Here is a 21,706-nt window from a genome sequence, read left to right as displayed (position 1 = left end):
TGGATTCAGCCGAAAACCCTCGCTGGGGGAGTCGCTGGCCCCAGAGCATCGGGCCAGGGGGCGGGGGGGGGGGGGGGGTGGTGGCAGGTATGGAAATGCTAACGCTGTCTTATGGGCTCAATTGTGAGCTCCCTTGCCCTCCCCACCTCCCAAAAAAGAGATAGGTCAGAAGTCCTAATCCCCCAGTAGGTCAGGCTATTTGCAAATAGGGTCATCGCAGCTCTAACTAGATGGGGTGAGGCCACCCTGGTGTAGGGCAGGCCCTGATCCCATATGACCCATGTCCTTGTGAGAAGACAGCCTTGTGCACACAGGGGCAGAATCGGGGGGAGGCAGCTGCAAGCCCCGGAGTCTCAAGAAAGCCAAGAAGCAAGACCGGGTTTCCTGCAGATTTCCGGGGAGCACGGCCCTGCCAACTCCTTGATTTTGGATGTGCAGCCCCCAAAGCTGTGAGAGTCCAGCTCTGTCGCTGTAGCTGCCGAGCCCGTGGTCACCGCCTACAGCAGCCCCGGCGACCGCCCACCTCACACCCGGGCCCAGGGATCTCCCCTCCCCAGTCCCCACTCCAAACCTTCTTGCCCCCGTGCATGACCTCGGCTTGTGCACAGCTTGAGGGGAGGCGCGGGCGTATTTACACGGAAAGGGGGCTGTTCCCCCGGGGGTGGGGAACTTTGGGGGAGCCTATCCCTGAGAACCTCACAGAGTGCACATTCCCCACCCCCTCCCCAGGCTGAATATGCCCTTGAAGGGCATTTGTGACCATCCCGAGCTCTGTGTAAGTCCCCTTGGCTGGCCTTATCTTCAAAAGGGGCCCTTAAAGAGGAGGGGGTGTCAGAGTGACCTCGAGGGCAGAGAGGGCCCCTGGGAAGGAAGGGTTGCTCCCCCCCCCCGTAGGGAAGGGGAGAGGAACCCCACAGGGATCCTGTGCAGGATGCAAGCAGTCGTGTCTGGGGGGCACCCTGATGGTGAGAGCATCTGAGGAGTTCCCGAAGCTTTTTGGTTGCTCTGAAGCTCCCCTGAAGTCCAAGCAGGCTCTCGGTCCCAAAGAAGGCAGGTAAACTCACTTCCCCGATGTCCTATGAAATCCTGGGTCATCCCTCAAATTTCTGCCAATTCCCAATGGGGGAGGGTTGGGGGAGCTCCTGCAACCACCCCGTCCTTCCCCTTCTCGGTCTCCTCGCCACCTTGACATGGCCACAAAGCTCAGTTCTTCCCCCGCTTTCTAGGCAGATGGGCCACCCTGAGTTCATTTTGAGAATTGAGAAATTTCACCCAAAGATCTGGGTGGAAGTCACAGGGAGTGGATCACAGGGGGCTCGGCACACTCTCTGACCTCCTGTCTTTCCATTCCGTAGATGGACTGACGGACACATCCCCGTCCTACATAAGGTGGGGCTGCCCACGCCCAAAGTCCCTGCGTCTGTTGGGAGCATTTGTCAGAGCAGGTGTGTCACTAACGCAGCCTCTCTCCTAAGTAGGCTTCAGATGCCACCTAAACATGTATTTATTTGTTTACGTGTTACTTCTTTTATTTTATTTCTTATTTTTTTAGGATTTTACGTGTTTATTTGAGCGTGAGAGCACAAGCAGGGGGAGGGAGAGGGAGAAGCAGGCTCCCCGCTGAGCAAGGAGCCCCGCGTGGGGCTCGGGGTCAGGACCCCGGGATCATGACCTGAGCCATGGGCAGGTGCTTCACCGATGGAGCCACCCAGCGCCCACTCTTGTGTTACTTCTGAAGACGGGAGGAAAAGGTCTTTAAGGAAATAAATAAATAAATAAATAAATAAATAAATAAATAAATAAACAAACAAATAAATAAAGACTTTGCACTTGGTCTTTGAGACTCTAGAAAAGAGCTAGTGTTTCCTGGCCAATGGTTTCTCATCTCTCGGCCACCGTGGGGCGGGAGCAAACCCAATCCTGGGAAACATGACTTTAAGAAGAAACAGGTAGTTATTCTGTATGTTGGCAAATTGAACACCAATAAAAAATAAATTTATTATTAAAAAAATTAAAAAATAAAACAAAATTACGATACCAGTATCACTCCTAAAAATAAAACTATTAACAGAGGAAAAAGGTTAAAAAAAAAAAAAAGAAGAAGCAGGTAAGGAGCCCACGGCTGTGGGTTCAACCAGAAGGTAGAGCACAGGATAAAAGCCACCTGGTTCTGAAGATCACAAAGACTCCAGAAAGGGTCCTAAGCTGGGAAGGCGACCCACCGCGCCCCAGAGCCCTGCAGGGCCAGGGGGCTGAGCCCCGGTCTCCCCTCACTCCCTGATGGAGCAGAGTCCCCTGTCCACCCTGGGAACAAAAGGATAGATGCCAGGCTGGGCCCCACTCCCCTGGGCCCGGGGTCATCGTGACAGCAGGTGCTATTATAGGGAAACAAGACAGCCAGTCACACCAAACCCATGACACTTTCAATATACTTTATTAAAAAGTTTCTTTGTATAAATTTCCTAAAATTTTTAAAATTAAAATTAATCACCCTCCCCCGCCCCGCACAAAAAAAAATAATAAACCACAACACACAACATTAGAGGAATGCCAAAAATATTCTCTATTATGACTTTCTTTTTTTTCATTCTTTAATGAAGGCATTGGTCTCACAACAGTGCACAAAGATGAAGGGATTTTTGCTTCCTTCTAACTGGGTCATTTGTCAGAGGCTTTGGAAAAGGAAAAACCGGCTTGAAGTCTAATCTGGGAACTGGGGAGGGTGGGGTGGCGGCGGGAGTTGAAAAGCGGGACTCTTGTTTGTTCACCATGCGAGGCTTTCCATCTAACGTCGTGCCTACTGGAGAGGGAAGGGATGAACCAAGCAGAAGTATACAGAGCCGCGGTGAGGGGGGAGTCCTATTCTAGACCTTGCGCTCGCCCCAAAGTGGCATAGTGTGAAACTCCGGGGTGGGGAGGCGGGGGGCCGGGGGGCGGGTCTGAGTTTATAGAAATGTTCACATAAACACCAGCAGTGGGTAACTACTACACAACGTTCAAGGTATACGATATAACTGCCTGGAGACGGAGAGCACGGAGTCCACAGACACATTTAGCACCATATCGATAGGTCATGCTGCAGATCGGTTCCTCCCAAGTTCGAGGGCAAATCAAAGCAGGAAATGGAACAGTGCGCGGATGTCTATACCCAGAGCTTCTACAGAGACGACTCGCCATGGCTGACTCCTTCTTCTTCAAGAGGTATGTGGTTCCGGTCGGCCACGCTTAGGTCCCCATGGCAGCGATGACCCCAGGGTTGACGAGCGCTGAGCGTCGGTGGAGGGGACGGGCCAGGGGGGAGGGGGTGGGAGGGGAGAGAGAAGTGCAGGGTGATGCCATTGATGGAAAAGGATGCAGCGTTTCTCACCACAACCGTCCCGCGGCCTCTGGGTATCCCCCCTAACCTTGCTTTTCTGCTGAGTGTCTCGCGTGGCCCCCCTGGTGCTCCCTGGCCATGGGTCTGCGGCCTTGTGGGCAGTCCGAGCCTGTCTGCTGCCTCGCCTGGCCCCCGGGCCTTTGCACACACTGCTGTTTCCCTGGGCTCTCAGGGAGGCCGCCCTTACCACATCAGCAGTCAGGCTGCCCAACGTCACGGAGATCATGGGTGGCCCCTGTGCCAACATTAGTATCACTCAAAGCATGAGCATTTAACGATGAAGAGGGAGGGATAGCTGGGCCCTGTGTTTCTTGGTCGGCAAGAATCCAAGTATTACAAGGATGTTTTTAGGAAATGATACTAGTTCAGAAAATGAATTTCCTGTGTTCTTTTTGAGTATCTTCCTTCTCTAAAGACACCACCGACCTCCTCTGTCATCTCTCTCTCTCTCTCTCATAATCATCGTCGTTCAACTATCTTAACGAGGTGCATAGTCGGCCTGGATCTCTTCTCTGATTTCGCAAAAGCCGCAAACACCAAAGAAGAATCAGCCACTTACCAGGAGTGCAAACCGTTTCACATTCTTTCTGTGAATCGAATCTGTTTTCGTTGCCGCTGCAACCTCCGTACCAGAATCTCATGCAGCTTTTCGTCTCCACGTCGTAGTACCATTTCAACATGAATTTCCTGCACGTGCCTTCTTCTTTGGGCAACTTGCATATGTCTTTGATAACAGGAGGAGGAAAGAGCGTTTATGAGGACACGCTAGGGACCTCGCCCCCAGTGCATGGGGCTGGAGGTGTCAACACAAGGCTGTCAGGACAAGGAGGAGGAGAGTTCTGAGGAGGGAACCCCTCTTGGCCTCCCCGGGCCCCCATCTCCGCCCTTGCACCATGGGGTGCACCTGATTCTCACCCACAGCAATAATACAACCACCTCCATGGCAGGAGCTCGCCAACCCCCCTCCGATCCCAAATGCCAGCCATCGTTATTGGATAATTTCAGGTAAAATGAGCTATATAGCTTCCCTTTCCGGTCCCAGGGCCATCTGCCTTCCAGTACTTTCAATATGAACGCCCCAGCGAAGAAACTGCAACTCAAAGCTATGGCGCTTGCTACTCCTCCGCAAAATAGCAACTGCATTCTCTCAGAATATAGCTCACAAATGAGGCCGCCCATTTCACCACGAGCCGAGCAGATGGGAAATAAAAGTTAAAGCGGAAAAGAGAGATCCTTTTTGAGTGTGTGCATCTGCGTGCACGAGTGTGTGTCTGTGTGTAGCTGAGGGCCTTCAAGAGCAGCCAAGTTAAACAAGTAAGTAAAAGAAGTGTCACCACTGATAGAAAACCCATGACAGCAAAAATGTCACAGAGCAAAGCTATTTTGAAGACACAGAAGCATTCTTTTTCCAGTAAGGAAGTTTATGTTTTCGATGCATACTTCTGATGCAGCCCAGCTGCAAAGCAAAAGCCACGCTCTCTCCATGATGCCTGGAAAGAAAAGTTTACAGGCCTTCCACAGTAAAAAACTCTGTTTACAGAGTTTTCTGGCAAACTCTAGATCATGCTGGGAAAGAGAGGCATTAATGTCAACCATTATCTGAAAGCTTGAAAACTGGGAACCTTCCTCCGACAGAACTCTCTGGAGTGGACGACGCTACAAGTTTATAGGAGCGGCCAACATGCCCTCCCCGCGCACGGCTGACATCTCCATGGGCCTTTGCCCTATTCACGTAGGCAGCTCACAGTTGCAGAAGCGGTGAGTGTCTGCAACTCTGTTACACCAACAAGTAAAAGGAAAACCAAAGCCTTCCGCTAGAGAACCAAAGCTTGGGTCAACCGTCAGGGACCAGACGCAGACGTACAGAGGACTGAGGCTCAGAACTGACCTAACACACTCCATGATCATGTGGGGAGGCCATCACCCAGGCACAGAGACTGGGGCCCCCCTGGTATCTCCTCAGTGCTGACACTCTCAGAAGCCCAGAAAGCTAGAGGCCCAACCAAGAGCCTTTGGAAGGACCAGTGGAGCCAGAATAAAATGAAGGCAATTCACAAAAATAACTTTTCTCCTTTCAAATGTGCCAATAACTGAAGGAACATGCCTGGGTCTCAAGAAATGTCATACAAGGGACTGAGCAAGGCAAAATTATTCAACCACCAAAACCGACTCTTTGTTTGCCGGTGGGTTCCCATTTTAGTGTGAAGCTCAAGCCAAATGGTTGCCTTGTCCCCTCTCTTTCTGCCCCCAAGCATCCCCCGCATGGCTCATGTTTGTCCTATCTTTGTTGCAAAGGCCCTCAGTCCTGGCCACCTGTGTTTAGCTATTTCATTCCCACTCCTCCATGTTCTCCAGAAACGGACATGGGAAGACTTCCCAGACCTGAGGACACACAACCTGGAGGCTGCCCTGTGGAAGGACACTCTGCACCCTGAATGGGTGGCTTTTCCAGCTTCCTAGGAATTGTACCTTAACTGTCCAGCATCAAACTATTGTTCTTGCATTCCAAACCCTATATGCCAATGACAGTCGCTGCTAAGGCCCTGTAGCTCCTACCACCATGACTCAAGGGCGCTGGCACTGTGGACACCCAGATATTTGTTAGACCAAGAAAAACATATTAACGAGGGCCCCACACTGTTAAAAGACCAAAATGTAGGATTCTTCATTTTTAAGAAAGAAAACGGGAGGCTTGGTCCTTAAGAAGCCTTGTAGTTTTAAACTCCCATCATCTTCATTTCTGAAACACATCGTGTAGACTGGACTCACCAAAGCTGTGTCTATGCTGAAATAACCATTAATTTTAAAGACATAAAAATCAAAATATTTTGTTTCCAAAGAGGTGTGGTTGGACAGACATCATGGAGCTCTTCCCCAGGGCAAGTCTTTGGACACAACAGTAGTTCATGTTCTCACTCCAAAATGGGCTTGAGCCCAGAGTCCTCTCCAATGTGAGAGGAGGGTCTGGCTGCACATGCACTAATTTTCTCCTCCTTATACTGAGAACCCAAGAGGAGCCAAAAGGACAATAAGAGTGAAATTTATCAATGACCTTTTCTGATTCACTTTTGCCCCAAATAACAATGTAAGTACATTTCACCTTAAAATATAGACTTGGGGGCTGCCTCATTCCAACCACCAATGGGTGAAACTTTCTGTCCAAACAGTGATTGGTCACTGGGCACCAGTGAGCATCCACACACAAGACATCTGGAAAACCCTGCCAGGTAATCCCACCTGTTCACAGAAGCCCCAGGAGCCAACCTAGGAGTCCTAGAACAGCAGCCATGGGGCGGAAGGCACCCTAAGAAACACGGTCTATTTTTGTAATGGCAACGTGCGTGTGTGCACACGTGTATGTGCAAGCCCACGTGTCAGATCCGTGGAAGAATCAAGAGAGATATTCATTGGGTCATTACTGGTGGTCATCAGTGCTGCAACCATGGGAATCACATTTTCTTAGGTTTTCCTGTGTGTTCTGGGTCCTCCACAATGAATATCTAGGATATTACTCTTTGAAACAGAAAACATATTCCATTGGAAAATGTTGCCTATTTTTATAGTTTCAGATTTCTATAGTGTCTAAGGGCAGCATTTTAGAAATTATCAGTCTGGACATTTCCCAAGCCAACAAGTGATCAGTATTTAAGTGCTTCCTTGAGCAAAACTGGTGTGTGTGATGGGTTGGGGGGAAGTGTTTATGCTACAATTGTAAATACGCTTCTCATCGATTTAAGGGTTTCAAACACAAGAAGGTTTAACGGTCTTCAGACCCAGCATTGTTGATATGGAATCAGGTGCTTCCAGCCGCAGAAGCAGGTACAATTTGCCTGGATGAATGAATGCCTGAGTCTACATTTTGAGCATCAACTGACTCAAAAGGTATGAAGGAAACTTTATTTTAAATGTAGTTGCAGTTAGGTTTGAGAGCCTTTGCTTTTTTTCACATCTTGGCCCGTAGATTTTTATTTTTCACAATTAAAAAAAAAAAAAAAGGCAAACACCCTGTGAGGCTCATCATGACCCAAACATTGCCATGGATATAGACACATTCTCACATGGTAACAAGCACACAGCCTTGAGGATAGCTATTTCTCTTTTACCAAGCAGAGAATATATATTTCTAGCTATTTAATTAACCTCAATCTGTGAAGTTAAATTAGTTCTAAATGACCGTTGACATAAAGTCAACTGTTTTTCCCTATTATATCATTTTGTGCTAGCCAATGGGATAGAGTGGGACACAGCCAACCAAATACTGTATTTCCTCAGATCTAAGATACCTTCATTTTATTGTGCACTATTATTTTACATCCCACTAAATAGGACAAAACACTGTCAATAAGCCATGACGTGTCATCAATTTTGAGTCACACTTCAATTTCAGAAGCGTTACAAGGGCAAAATAGTGAATCCTAGAATCAAGAAAATAAGTAAAACATTTAAGAACTTCCTTCCTTCGGAGCTATGCAGTTGACTCAGTAATGCCTGCCCAAAGTGGTCATTTCTACAGATTATTAATTTCTAGAATAAGTAAAAGAGAATGTTACACACTTGGTTAGTCATCTGGGCTCTCTTCTGCATTGAAACTTTTCTCCAACTCATACGGGTAAGCCAATAATTTAGGATTCGCTTTGTAATATCGGAAAAAGTAAATATCCTGAATAAGAAGAATTTTGCGTTATTTAGAAACTTCTTCAGAGTCCTGCCTTTAGTACTAACATGCATGGAAAATATCTATCCAAGTTTTCTTTAGTCAGAAATGGGGAGGAGAGAGATGTGCCAAAAACCTAAAACCAAAATGAGCAATTCTGTAGCATTCCCAAAGCTAGCCGCCACAAAGTGTGATACCAACACGCCTGGCACACTCAACGCGTTTTAAAGGCTGTGAAAATTGCCGAAAAGATTGCTTTAATGGTTGCTAACTGCCCTTAGGGGCAGCAAGTGCATCATAGAAAAGTGGATGTAATTCTTTTAGATCCTGAGGAAAGCATAAAGTGGGATGGGATTTTTTGGAATGTGGGGATTTTTGTTGTTGTTGTTTTGCTGAAGAAAATACAAGTATTAACCATTTAAAACGGAATCATGTAATACTGCAAAGCCTGGGATCCTGAGTGATGAGTAATGATGCCGTGGCTCTGTCACCGTAATCAGTCTTCACCTCAAAGTCTAGACTTTACTGCTACACCACAGCTCCATGCTGAGCAGGGCCAGGCCTTACTTGGGGGACAAATAATCCCCTCGCTAGCCCCCCTCCCATTATGTGTCTGTATCAAAGAAGTGTCTGATAAAGAAATATCTGTTAATCGTAATTTCAAAATAGTCCAACATTAATCCATGCCGACAAAAAGCTTTAAAACGGCTCCTTCTTCTTTCCCTCCACCAGATGACACAGATGGGGAGCTTCTCATTTTATGGGATTTTGTTCACAAATGAAACACTGATTCAAACGCCGGTCACCGTGATTTCTAAATCCAAAATGCTAAGCTATAACAAAATACAATTCCTTAAGGGAGAATCAAACTCCAGAAAATCTTTTGTTCATGGAGGTTAAAAAGGAAAAAAAAAAAGGGCAAGGAAAAGTATCTAACATTTAATCCTGGGACAGGGACACATCTCTGTAACTATAAACCAGGTTTCTAATTAACTGGTACTGCAGAAAATAACAGAAATTAAACTGCACTCAAATCTACAGAGAAAAACTAACTTTTAAAGTGAATTTTGCCTGCATTGTCTAGAAAATACATATCTGGAGAAATACTGCAGAGTATGGTAATTGATACTTGGATGCAAAATACACAAGCAACTACTGAATATGAAGGCAGTATATTTTTTGAAGTTACTAAATAAAGTGATTCGTGGTCGCTCTTTTCTACCTGCAAAAATATGAATATTATAGAAATGTTCTTCCCCTGGGAGACATTTCCTAAAATAACTAAATTATAGCAGGGAGGTGGGGGAGAGGGATGAGGTTGAGAGGGAGGGGAAGCTTTCCTCTCCTGATTCTGAATCCTGATTCCAGTATGAGGTTTAAACATTTTAAAGTAAATATCTAATTGATTTCCTTCAAAAAGAGCTCTCAAAAAATGGTGTGGGTGCACACGTGCACATGCACACGCCGTACACTTACACTGCATATGTTCATTGAGAAAAATGTGTATGAAGGTCCTTCTCCAGTAAAGCCCTGTTTTGTTACTGTGGGACGAGGGGTGGTGATCAATTTTGCAGGGTCTTATTCTTGAGCAGTGGGTGTTCTCTATGCAAATGATGAATGACCTCTACCTCTGAAACTAATGATTTACTACATGTTGGCTAATTTGATTTAATTTTTTTTTAAAAAAAGAGCAAGTTATATCTTGACACTCATTTGAACCACCAGCTGGGAAATACACAGCTATGCATGTGCGCACACAGGGGTCAGGGTGGGGGCACACCCAGGGGTACACACTACGATGCTCTGCAGGTCTGCACACAGAGGAGGGTGAAAGAGCTGCTAAGTCCTGAGCTTGAGGTTATGTAGTGACCACAATGAGGGAGAAAGGTTAGAATCATCTGCATCTGACTCCGTGTAACCATGAAAGACTCACAAGCCCCAACAAAAACCCTTTTCTCGGCCACATGGTGAGAGGAGACCCAGTGTTAGAGGTCTGGACTAAAAGGACTTTCCTAACTGTGAACCTATGACTCAGCCTTAAACAACAAACATAACAGCCCAGCCAGATTCTTATCTGAAGACTTGAATGATTAAGAATTCAATCATTCTTTAATGATTATGTTGTTTATATTAAAGAAACACTGTTTATAGATTTGTGTCCCTCCTGGACCACACATAAGAAAATCAGAAACATCCCTAAATCTCACCATGGAACTTACTCTTAGCCATTTTCTCTCAACGAATCACCGGATTTGCAGGAATTTCACATTCCCTACACCCTGTGAGGGGTAAAATTCCGTGGAGTGGGGAAACAATAGACAGATTTCAGTGACTTTGAAGGTAGAATTTCACTATTTCTTAGTGAAAGGGACCATAAGGGAAAGGAGGGGAACTGAGTGGGAAAAATCAGAGAGGGAGACAAACCATGAGAGACCCCTAAATCTGGGAAACACAAAGGGTTGCAGAAGGGGAGGTGGGCAGGGGGATGGGGTGACTGGGTGACGGGCACTGAGGAGGGCACGTGATGGGATGAGCACTGGGTGTTATACTATGTTATACTATATGTTGGCAAATCGAACTTAAATAAAAACAAATGAAAAACAATTTTTAATTAAAAAAAATAAAAGCTAGTATTTCATCTGTCCTGACCCATATCTTTGGGGAAATCCTAGTGGGTTCTTTGCAGCTTCCCTCTGAGCTCAAGAACCAAGTTAGGAACCCAGTCCTTGTGGAGGTGATTCGGGAAGAGAGCCAGTGGGGGTAGGGAGTGTGGGGGTGGGAGTAGGGGAGGGGGTGTTGGGGCAGGGTGGGGGAGTGGGAAAATGAGTCAGGAGATGCACGTGTCTCAGCACAGGGGACAAAGGCTCATCCACAGGCTCATGATGCTGGACTCAGAAGACTTGCTTATGTGCAGAAATCGAAGCGACAGAGGCTTGGGTATCTTCTCCATCCCAAACCCTACTTCCATTTTGTTAGCTTGAGTTGGAAATTAGAACATTAAAGGTTTTTAGAAAATCTTTTTACACCATTCCTAACAAATTCAAGTTTCATCATCCAATCTACCTTGAATTCCGGAATGGTTCCCATAAATTCATATCAAGAGAGGGGAATCCCCTGTTTTTCTGTCAATCTTTCCAATGGGAAGGCTGCGAGGGTTTGAAAAACACATGGTTGTCTCTGCCACAGGTCAGTTCCCAAACTTGTTTCCAAAAGCGAATGATGTGAGAAGTGATTCGTTTGCTTACAGTAATTGCACAGCTACGTGTTGAGCAGTTTCACGTTCCCTGCATTGGCTTAATTGCTTTGCTTCTAGTTACTCCTGATGCCACATGTCAGGATGGGTTGCAACCGAACTAAGGAATGATAGACAGACATAGGGACAGATGGACACAGACAGAGAGATACAGTACAGATACACATCAGACAGAGATAACAAACATTGATGTACACACATACACGGCTGGGGGGACGTCTACTCATGGAATAAGCCATCCAAGCAACAGAGAAGGTTCTCTTCGGAAACAACAAAAAGAATCAAGAGGCCTTTCCTCCCAAGTGGCCACCAAGAGATGGGTGTGTGGAGTCAGAAATCCTCCGGTTTCGTGTAAACAGAGATGGGATAGGACATGGTCTCCACCAAAAAAAAGGGGATAAGATGGAGAAACAGACATCATTTTTGAAACTGACAGAGGAAAGAGCAAAACGAGGAATCGTCACAAATGCTTCTGACGACGCGGACCGCACCGAGAAAGCACAGGCTTTCAAATCCAGCACCAAAGCGGCGAGCCTCAGCAAATGCCTTTTATCAGAGCCAGTTACAGAAATAAACACCATAAAGAGGCATGCCTTCCTTCTCCGGACAGAGGCCAAGACATCACAGCCTGGGACTTGTCCCCCGTGGCGCAACCCTTCAGCACTGGGCTCTATAAAGCAATACGATGTGTAGGTGCCCACGGAATTTTGACTGGAAATTAGTGCCGATGCCTTTTGCAGAACACTCATCAGCAAAGCGCACCGACGGTATCAACAGTCAGTGTCTCGTGGGCAAACAATCTAAGCCCACACTCTGCCGAGTGAGGGGGTTGAGGTCACGCAGAGCCGCAGAGTCCCACGGCCCAGGAACACAAGCGTGCGACAGCGGTGAGTGCCAAGAACAGGTGTGACTGGTCGCTGATTGAAATGGGCACACACCCAGCTCAGGCACACAGATGGGGGAGGGGGTACGACAGACTGATCCAGGGTGTGTGCCTAGGGGATTGAGACTGGAACATCCATCCCAAGGGTCATGTCCAAACCCACGTATGTCATGGGCTCTGATCTGTGTTGCTTTGTGTTCTTGTAAGCAGTTATTATTAGACTAAGCCACTGAGGGGATGAATCTTGATGCTTCCAGCATCACAAGCCACAAATTGACTCTAGCCCCAAAAGGAGGCACAGGGGAATCTGATCAACAGGCACATGAATTCCTGGCTCCGGCCCCAAAGCAAAACCCATCCGGTTTTCCTTGAGAGTCTGGTGACAGGAAAGGAAAATCGCCTTTTACAACTTGGGACTCAGGCAGGACAAGACCATGTTGGGCCACAAAGGGCTAACTGGGAATTTGCCGTAGAAGTCAGGTTTGCCTGAGAATCAGAAACCTCAGTGGATGACCCAGAATCCAGGCTTCGAGGGCTTGAAAACGTCTGGAAGGGTACTCTCTTAGTGCTGTTACCCGACCTAATACTTTCACGACTCACCTGTCTCACCGCCAGCCAACGGTTCCGTGCTCACCATTAGATTGACAGTTGAACTAGAAGCCAACCTTGCTTGTGAAGGTAGAGGTTGAGCTTTCTCTATAAAAGAAAAATACATAGGACTAGTAGGAAACACAGAAATTAAAGGGCTTAGGAATTCTGAGGGACCGAGGCAAGCTGCCTTCCTGGGTTAAGAGCTCGCACGTAAGGACGAGCCACGGGCACACGGAGTCCCACAAAGTCTCTACAGACACCACTAACTTCTATCGTCCGCAAGTTCCATTCATCTCAACAAGCGAATGGAGGAAATCTCTGAACTTTGAACAAATCCTCTCATTTCCCACATAACCTCTCCTGCTGCTCATCCAGGCAAATGGAGCCCTGGGGGCGGAAGGGTCTTTGCACTCGGGTCGGCATGGATTACGTGGTGACTGGCGGGCATTCCCTTTCCTCAAGCAGGGCTCCTTGATCTGAATTCCACGGGCCCGGGGAGGAAGACATGTGAGGCCTCCTCGTCATCCCAGGAGCAGCCTGGGTCTAGAAGAACGCACGGTGGGGGAATCGGGGAGAGAACGTTAAAAGCTCAGGGGGTGTGAGTAATTAACGGAGACTGCAGGTGCACGTGGGAGCAGATGCCAGGCTCCAAGGCCGCGGAGGAGTCAGGGGAACAACGGGCCACGGAGGGCAGGGCCCCAGCACGGTGGACTCGGGAGGGGAATGCTGATGCCCAGGGTGCAGCGGCTGTGGACACCCCTGGTCGTGGGGTGGTGAGGCCGCACGGACTCCTCGGTTACTCTCGGAGAAGCCAGCGACCCTTGGTGGTGTTTTCTGCTCACCCAACGTGGAGATATATTTCAGAAACACGGTCATGGTGGGCAGTGGAGACCCCAGGCAGGGCCCACGGACGTCCTTCCTTCTCTCGGAGAAGGGGCTGCATGTAGGCCACGTGGATCTGGCTTCCTAGGGGACCCGGGACCCCGAGGGCAGGGCAGCAGTTCACGAGGAATCCCGCCTTCCACTGCACTCCCTTGTGAAACCGGGCATCACTGAAACACCCGGGACGTGGCCTTAACCGTGTCCTTGCAGGTTATCCTTGTCCACAGGTCAATTCAACGGCCAGGAAGCCCGCCCTTTCTGTCCCACCAGCTGTCGCACGTGGCAGTCAGTGCCGACTGCTGGGGCTGACCGTGTACTCACTTGTGCTGAAGCTTCCTTGGTAGACGGCCCTGGCCTGCGCCCGCAAGTAGCACACCACTGCCACGTGGTACGTGTGGCCGGCGAGCAGGCCCCCGACGGCGCGCTCCGTGGCCGAGAGGTTCTGCCGCAGAACCAGGGACTGGTCGTGGGCCGAGGTGACGGTGAGGTCGTAAAAGTAAGGACTGGGGGGCTCGGGCCTCTCCCAGTGCAGTTTGGCGCTGTTCTCGGTGATGTCGGACACCCGGACCTCTCGGGTTGCCTTAGCTGCAAGACAGGTGGATGCAGAGGGCGGAGATAAGGCTCAAAGCCCCACAGGGCCGCGACACAGAGGTGACACCCAGCCACCCGAGGAGGAATCGGCAGGCAGGGGAGCGGAAATTGAGGTGAGTGAGGGCAACTAACTTCTCGTTCGGGGAGCGTCAGTCTTGGAAGCGGCCAACATCCATGCAACGTGGCCGTGCCTCGTCTCGTGACTGCTCAGCAAGGTGCAAAGCTATTTTCTTTTCTGTTGACAACCGCCCCCGGTAAAGGAGAAACTTGGAAGGCATTGAAAGAAGAGCGAGCCCCACGATTTCAAATGTGTTAAGTCACGAGACTCTGGGCCTCGGCGGGAAATTCTTTCAAAGGAATCCCCGCCTCCTCTCTGTACGTCGAAGGAAGCCCGTTGCCGCCTTTTCACAAACATGTACATGCCGCCTGCACCTTTCCACGTGCCCTGTGACTCCCCGGTACGTTCCAGCGTCCGGAGGAAAGAACTAAATTACCAACTCTGGGTCTCGCGAAGCCCGGCTGCCCTCCTATCTAATTCAGTCCGGAAGGTGTTTTCGCCATGGGCAGTGTTAACACCGACTCGGTCTCGGCGGGGCGGGGGGATCACCCAGGCTCTGACCTGCCAGCGCGCTCAGCGGAGCACCCCACTAAGGCCCCATCCTATGGGAACCCCAACCCCAGGGTTTAGGACTTGGGGCTTGGAGCGGCATTGGGGGGAAGGAGGCATCAGGGGGAGGGAGATGCTTTGTGTGGAGCTCACCAGCCTCACAGAGGTAAGAGAAAGACTGCTTTCTAACAGGAAAAAAATAAATAAATTAAATTAAAAAATAAATAAAATAAAATAAATAAAATAAAATAAAATAAAATAAAATAAAATAAATAAAATAAAATAAAATAAAATAAATAAAATAAATAAAAGCAACATTTTGACAATTGCATGTCCTGACAGCACCTTCTCAAACACATCACCTAGATGTCTAAACCCCAGATTAGTGACTGTGTTCCAGCTACTTTATAAACAAGCTCCTGGGGCACCTGGGTGGCTCCATGGTTGAGTGTCTACCTTGGGCTCAGGGTGTGACCCTGGGGTCCCGGGATCGAGCCCCACATCGGGCTCCCCAAGGGGAGCCTGCTTCTCCCTCTGCCTGTGTCTCTGCCTCTCTCTGTGTCTCTCTCATGAATAGATAAATAAAATCTTTAATAAATAAATAATAAATAAACAGGCTTCAGGGCACAGGCCCTGAACACAGGAAACGAGGATGTCCCTGGCTGGCAGCACTATGCATGCTTCTTACCCACGGGTTTCGAAGTGGCTGGCTTGGTGGAGGCCGGTTTGGCTCCCTGGGGCTTGGGGGCCTCGGGCTTGGCGGCCACCGGCCTGGCTGCAGCGGGGGGTCTCACAGCTGCTGGCTTCACTGCCACCGGCTTCGCTGCCGCTGGCTTCACCACCACTGCAGGTTTGACCGTGGCCGTCTTTGTGGCCTCGGGCTTGGCAGCCTCAGGCTTGGCGGCCTCGGGCTTGGCGGCTACAGGTCTTGCGGCCACGGGTTTCGCGGCGGCCAGTTTGGGCGGGGCTGGCTTGGCTGCGGCCGGCTTTGAGGCCGGCAGGTTTACCACAGTTACTGGTTTCGTCGTGGTGGTCACTGGTTCTGTGGTGGTCACTGGCTTGGCTGTGGTCACTGGTCTGGATGTAGGACTTGAAGTAGCATTATTGGGAGTATTTCTGTTAAAACAAATTAAATACCGTATCAATCCATCCATCATTTTGCCTGCTCTAAAATTTACAAAAACACGCTCCCCATGAGCTATGTGAAATTGCTGCTCGATCAAAATGCATGCAGTAGTTTTTATATTTTGCATACAGCATTGCACATATGAAATTCCTTCCTTTTAGAATCTGTGCCACAGCAAAGCACATAGGTAATAGAATCATTAAAAATGAAGCTTAGGGACGTCTAGGTGGCTCAGTGGTTGAGCATCTGCCTTCAGCTCTGGGTGTGATCCCGGGATCCTGGGATCGAGTCCCACATCGGGCTCCCTGCATGGAGCCTGCTTCTCCCTCTGCCTGAGTCTCTACCTCTCTCTGGGTGTCTCTCATGAATAAATACATAAAATCTTTAAAAAATAAATGAATAATTTAAAAATGAAAAAATAAAATAAAAATGAAGCCTCTAGTATAACTATAAATACACCTGACATCTTGTTTTTGATTTATAAAATATAATAAATGTTTTAATTTTTATAAACACGAACAATAATAAAATAATACTCAAACGACACCCTTAATTATAAAAAATGGCCAACTTAAACATATACACCCAAAATTAAATAAAGCCACCTAATAGCTACTCTCATTGTAAGAAAGTATCCACTCAATAAAATGTTGTAGATCCGTGTGCTTCTAGCGTCAACACCATGACCTGTGTCATCATAGCATTAATCATTCCCTCCCGGAGTGTACTGTGTATGTTTGTTGGCATTAATTTGGGGGCAAGGATGTTTTGTTTTGTTTTTTCACAATTTCTTGATCTGTTACAAATCCCTGAAAAGAACAGCAACATAATGAGACACAGCAGCACAGACTCAGCCCTCGTTCGCTTGTTGGCGAGACGCACCCTCATTCATTCTTAGGTCTGTCACGCTCTACGACTCCAGCAGCAAGTTTTCAACTTGGTGTCATAGAACTTCAGATACTATGTTACGTCATTCATGTGGTTTCCCTAAGAATAAGGTTGAGGACAGGCCAGGGAATGTTTGAGAGGAATGACAACAAGAGTTAAAGCCAGGAAGAAAGAACCTCTGGACCTGGGTGACACAGGACACACCTCACAGCCCCAGAAGGGGACACAGGTCCCTCAGCTGTGATTGTCGGTCTGCTCGGCTGAGCATGGAGCCAGCCCTCCAAGGACATGGGCAAAGACTGAAGGGCTTAGGGGTGAGACAGGGAGGCAGGCTCTTTGTCCCCACGCTGGAGGTCAGCCAGGAGTAAGCCACATACTCGTTTGTCAAGGATAATTCAAGTCCACATCTCCTCTAGGTGCTATCATCAGAACCCTCTCCTACCCAAAAAGCATGGCAGTCTGTGGCACTCCCTTGAGAGTCTGGCACAGCGCCTGGACTCAGTTTCTGCCACCATGTCATCATCACCTAGCCCTCTGTCACACGGCCACACAGCCCTCCTCTCCGCTCCTGGAGTTGGCACCAGAGATGGAGCTGGGCCAGCATCCCTGTGAGTACAACTACCCCAGCCCCCACCCACTCGTTAGCCTTCCGAGTAGAACATGCCCGATGCCTCCTAGTGTCACCACCATCACCTGTGTCATCGTAGCACTAATTATTTTAAGATTTGGAATGCTTAATGTAGTCAATGTACTCAGCCCTTCTGTGTGAGATCATTTCATACCAAGCGTAGTAGACACATGGCCCCAATTTCCCATCCTCTCCATTCCTGTGCCCTTCACAGTGTAATGTGATAGGGCCTCCTCTTTTGAGTCTAGCACCCAACTCTTGAATTGGCCTGGCTGGCCATTGGATGTGCATTGGGCATGGAATGTGGCAGGAGTAACAGCGTGCTGGTTCCAGCCTAGCCTCAAGAGGCCTCATGCCCTCGGACTTCTTTCATGGAACCCTGCCCATTCACCAACGAGCAAACCTCCAACCCTGCCTCCTGGAGAATGAGAGGCCTTGTGGCGCAGAGGTGAACCAACCACTGAGACCTTCCCGACCACCATCCACTGTGGACAGGCTTCTGACCACAAACATATCTGTGAGCCCAGCAGGGACCAGAGGACTGCCCAGCTGAGCCCAAGCAAAAAAACAAAAAAAAAAAAAAAAAAAACACATAACTGTAGATTAAATAAATCGCTGCTTTAAGCCACTAAATTTTGGATAGTTTGCTATGCAATAAAAGCAAATGGATACAACAGATGGAAAAAAATGCTCCACGTGACCTTTTGGAAGTCACAATTTCTGGATTTCAATGTCTTTACGCATAATGTTGGGCGTTATCTGGAGGACCTCTGTACTCCCCCTACACTATACATTCTAAGACAATTTACAATACTTACAATTGTTTGTGACCAAACTTCACAGGATTCTTTGTCAGTTGGTCCCCTTGGAACCAATCGCACTGTTTCCTGATATCTGGGGACAAGTAAAAAGCATTTTCACCTGGAGAGAAACAGAGAAAAAAAAAATGTAAGTGCATGTGAATCCCATGCAAATGAAGATTAATCTGCTGATGAGTTAAATGGCTCATACAGCAGGTGGTCCATAAATATTGGTTGAATTAACTCATTCCTCCAGACAAGCGGAATCTAGTCAATTTAAACATTAAGCACAATGGTACTTGAGCCACAAAGCATCTCCAGCCAAAATCCTCCATTTGGCAAAATTTGGGTGATTAGGTTGAAGGAAATGTTGACTCAGCGTTAAGGGGGAGACAGGAACAGAAGATCAAGCATGGAGTTTAAGAAGTTCCAAGCTCATGAACCTCAAATTGTAATCAAATTACTTTTAATGTTTTCTCAATGTTGTGTTTTTTTTTTTAATTTTTATTCATTTATGATAGTCACACACACAGAGAGAGAGAGAGGCAGAGACACAGGCAGAAAGAGAAGCAGGTTCCATGCACCGGGAGCCCGACGTGGGATTCGATCCCGGGTCTCCAGGATCGCGCCCTGGGCCAAAGGCAGGCTCTAAACCGCTGTGCCACCCAGGGATCCCCTCAATGTTGTGTTTAATAAAACTTTTGTTTTTAATCTTTGGAAGGCAGCGATGGTGGCTCCCAGGCGAACTGGCTGGCTTACCTTGGCTTCATGGGTTTTCTCTAGCACTGTTGAGGGACAGACCTCCACACATGGGAACACTGTTTTCATGGTCCTCACCTTTCCCATGAATAATAAACTCTCTGTACACGCATGTTTGTTCCTATTGTCTAGATGTCTCTTGTTAGTTAGATAACTCTCCTGGTCTGACTTGGGGCTGTGCACTGAGCCAGGCTCTGAGCACAGGATGAACAATGCACCTCTTCACGGACCATGCAGTCTACTGGGACTGCAGACTGCAAAGGAATAACCAGCGGGCCATGAAATAGATACGGTAAGTAGCGCCCAGATTAACGATGAGAAAGCCTTGGAAGTGGGGTGCTTTCATTGTGACCAGGGGCAGCTATGGATATGTTTTGAAGGTGAAGGTGAGCATCCCAGAGAGGAGATTCACATTAACAAAGGCCCAGGAGTTTCCAAGTGTGGGGTTGGTGGCTAAGCCCAGGTCAACACACCTCCTTCTAGGAGCTTCCCCATCTATCATGTCATGCATAATACATATGCGCTTGATCCACTGTTCACTCTCAGAGACACACGGTCTATGGCTGGGAGGTGCTCAGTCAAATTTGGTTGAATCAGTGAGTAAACAGGGACAGGATCTCCTGCTGTGTGTTCACTGCCAACCCTGGCTCCTAAAATATGTCTGGGATATGGTAGGTCTCAATATTTGTGTGTTGAATGAACAAGTCAACATCAGCACACTAGATGTCTTTTCTGTGGCCCATGTCCCAGGTAGCCCCAGGCAGAAAGCCCTGGCCCAGGCCCACACTGTCCCATGTAGGACTTACTGCCAACGAAGGATGGTAACAACCTCCCAAAGCGCATCAGAGGCTCTTCGTTAAGCTCAGTCGGCTTATCCAATAGTTTGAAGAAGACGTCATTCGGCTCACTGGCGAAGCTGTACACCTCCTTGACGTTCACTTTCCTGCCAATGCCCAGAATCACGAAGAAATAACCCTTGCATTTGGCCTGCAAGATGACTCTATGGGCCTCTTCTAGCTGCTCCTTCTCCACCTCACCTGTCAGCATCAGAACTATGATTTTTAAGTCCCGTGGGTTGGGGGCGCTTTCAAAGACGTTCTCTATAGTGTATTCAATGGCACTGCCCAGGTCCCTGGTCCCCTCCAGCTGTGTCATTCTTCTGCTGAGAAAGTCCACCAGCTTCTCCTTGGAGCCATAGTCAGTCAGGGAGAACTCCACCTTCACGGGCGGTAGGCTGGGATTCCCCAGGGACTCATAGGGCGCATGCTGCACAACTGCCACTCTGGCAAAGTGCTGAGAGGCCTTGGGGTCGGGGCTTATGTCCAGCTGCCTGACCAGGTACCCTATGTACTTCTTCATCTCATTGAACTGGAACAGAGAGGTGGACTCAGAACTGTCTAAGATGAAAGCCATGTCGATGTCCACATCACTGCCTGCTGCTCTCCTATCCCTGAAGGAAGGCTTCCAGTTGCCAAATCCACAGGCCGGGTCAATGTTGCAGATGTCTAGAAAAAAGCACGGTAGCCCATTTATTCTGTGACCTCTCACAGTAAGATATTGTACATCAATGTGCTGGGAGTTGGGGGCAGTTAAAATCATCCCATAATATAGAAACCCACTTATAGCTTGCTGCCACTTTTGTGGCCAGATTTCAGTTTTCATCACCTAACACTAAATGAAACAAAGCAGTAAACTAAAGTCCTTGTTAGTATACTATGGCATTGGCATTAAAAGAAGAGGAAAAGGAAGAGAAAAAAGAGGAGGAACAGTGGGAGGAGGAGGGAGGACATAGGGGTAGGAGGAGTGGGGAGAAAGAAGGAAAAGAAAAGAAAAAAAAGAAAAGAAGGAAAGGAAAGAAAACTATTTCTTTGCCACTCTTCGAATAAACGCGTTCCAGAAAGTCACAAAGACAGATCATTGAAATTTGGACCCCAAGGTCAAATAGAAGCGGAGTCTACTTTCTCCTTTATTTCCCATAAAATGAATCATTCCCTGTCAGAGAGAAGCTCTGTTTAAGGGGTTCCACTTTCAGTAAGGAAACTACTTATATGGGAATTACACTGGTAAACGTGAGGCTTTATGAATCTTCCTTTAACTCTAGCCCTTTATATGGATGGCGAGGATTCTTTCGAATGCTACTCCATGGATAGCACAGTACGCGTTGTAACGATGTTCCTGCTAGGGAAGCACCTTACCCAGGCAAACGTGGCAGGTCAGGACATTCTTCAAGAAGTCCGTGAGGTCTCTCCTAGCGGGTAGGACGAGCGCGTGCCCCACCGCTGTGTTATTGATCTGGTTTAAACAAAAGAAAATGCTTGGTAGGAGTGTCCGTGGTAAGTAACTACTGGAAAATGTAGCTGAGGAAGAGAGTCACATCAGTAAAATAAACTTCCCAACAGATCAGTATCTTCTCTGGGCAGGTGGGGGGTTGGGGAGGAGGTACTGAGCCTAATCGGACAACCCAGATTATCTTCTGTGGAGATGAGCTGCAGTTCAGATCCCACTCTTGCACTTCCTGCCAGGCCTGCAGGAAGATTATTTAACTTGTCTGGGGTCCAATTTCCTCAGCTGTGAAATGAGGAGACTCCTAAACTCCCCACGTCTAATTAGATAATGCATGTAAAAGGCCTGGGCTAGCCTCTAGGAAATAATGGGCACTTCTGTAGAA

The 21,706-nt window shown here is 48.0% G+C and overlaps 1 protein-coding gene across 8 annotated transcripts in view; it reads right to left on the bottom strand.

Annotated features, from left to right (window-relative positions):
- Positions 1-2,415: 2,415 nt before the first annotated feature.
- COL6A3 (collagen type VI alpha 3 chain) overlaps positions 2,416-21,706 on the bottom strand; it is an 80,855-nt gene continuing 61,564 nt past the window's right edge. For all 8 annotated transcript variants that reach the window (XM_055300535.1, XM_055300534.1, XM_055300536.1 and 5 more), the window contains 8 exons: positions 21,234-21,330; positions 19,845-20,543; positions 18,298-18,400; positions 15,526-15,953; positions 13,961-14,224; positions 12,767-12,862; positions 3,936-4,100; positions 2,416-3,266 (listed from right to left, as the gene is read on the bottom strand). In XM_055300535.1, coding sequence (XP_055156510.1) covers positions 3,226-3,266; positions 3,936-4,100; positions 12,767-12,862; positions 13,961-14,224; positions 15,526-15,953; positions 18,298-18,400; positions 19,845-20,543; positions 21,234-21,330 — 1,893 coding nt within the window. In that variant the 3' untranslated portion in view covers positions 2,416-3,225. The remainder of the gene's footprint in view (positions 3,267-3,935; positions 4,101-12,766; positions 12,863-13,960; positions 14,225-15,525; positions 15,954-18,297; positions 18,401-19,844; positions 20,544-21,233; positions 21,331-21,706) is intronic.

This window comes from Nyctereutes procyonoides, unplaced genomic scaffold (genome assembly GCF_905146905.1).
Source record: "Nyctereutes procyonoides isolate TBG_1078 unplaced genomic scaffold, NYPRO_anot_genome, whole genome shotgun sequence".
NCBI lineage: Eukaryota > Metazoa > Chordata > Mammalia > Carnivora > Canidae > Nyctereutes > Nyctereutes procyonoides.
The sequence above is the reverse complement of the archived record's forward strand: the minus strand, read 5'-3'. Positions and strand labels throughout refer to the sequence as shown.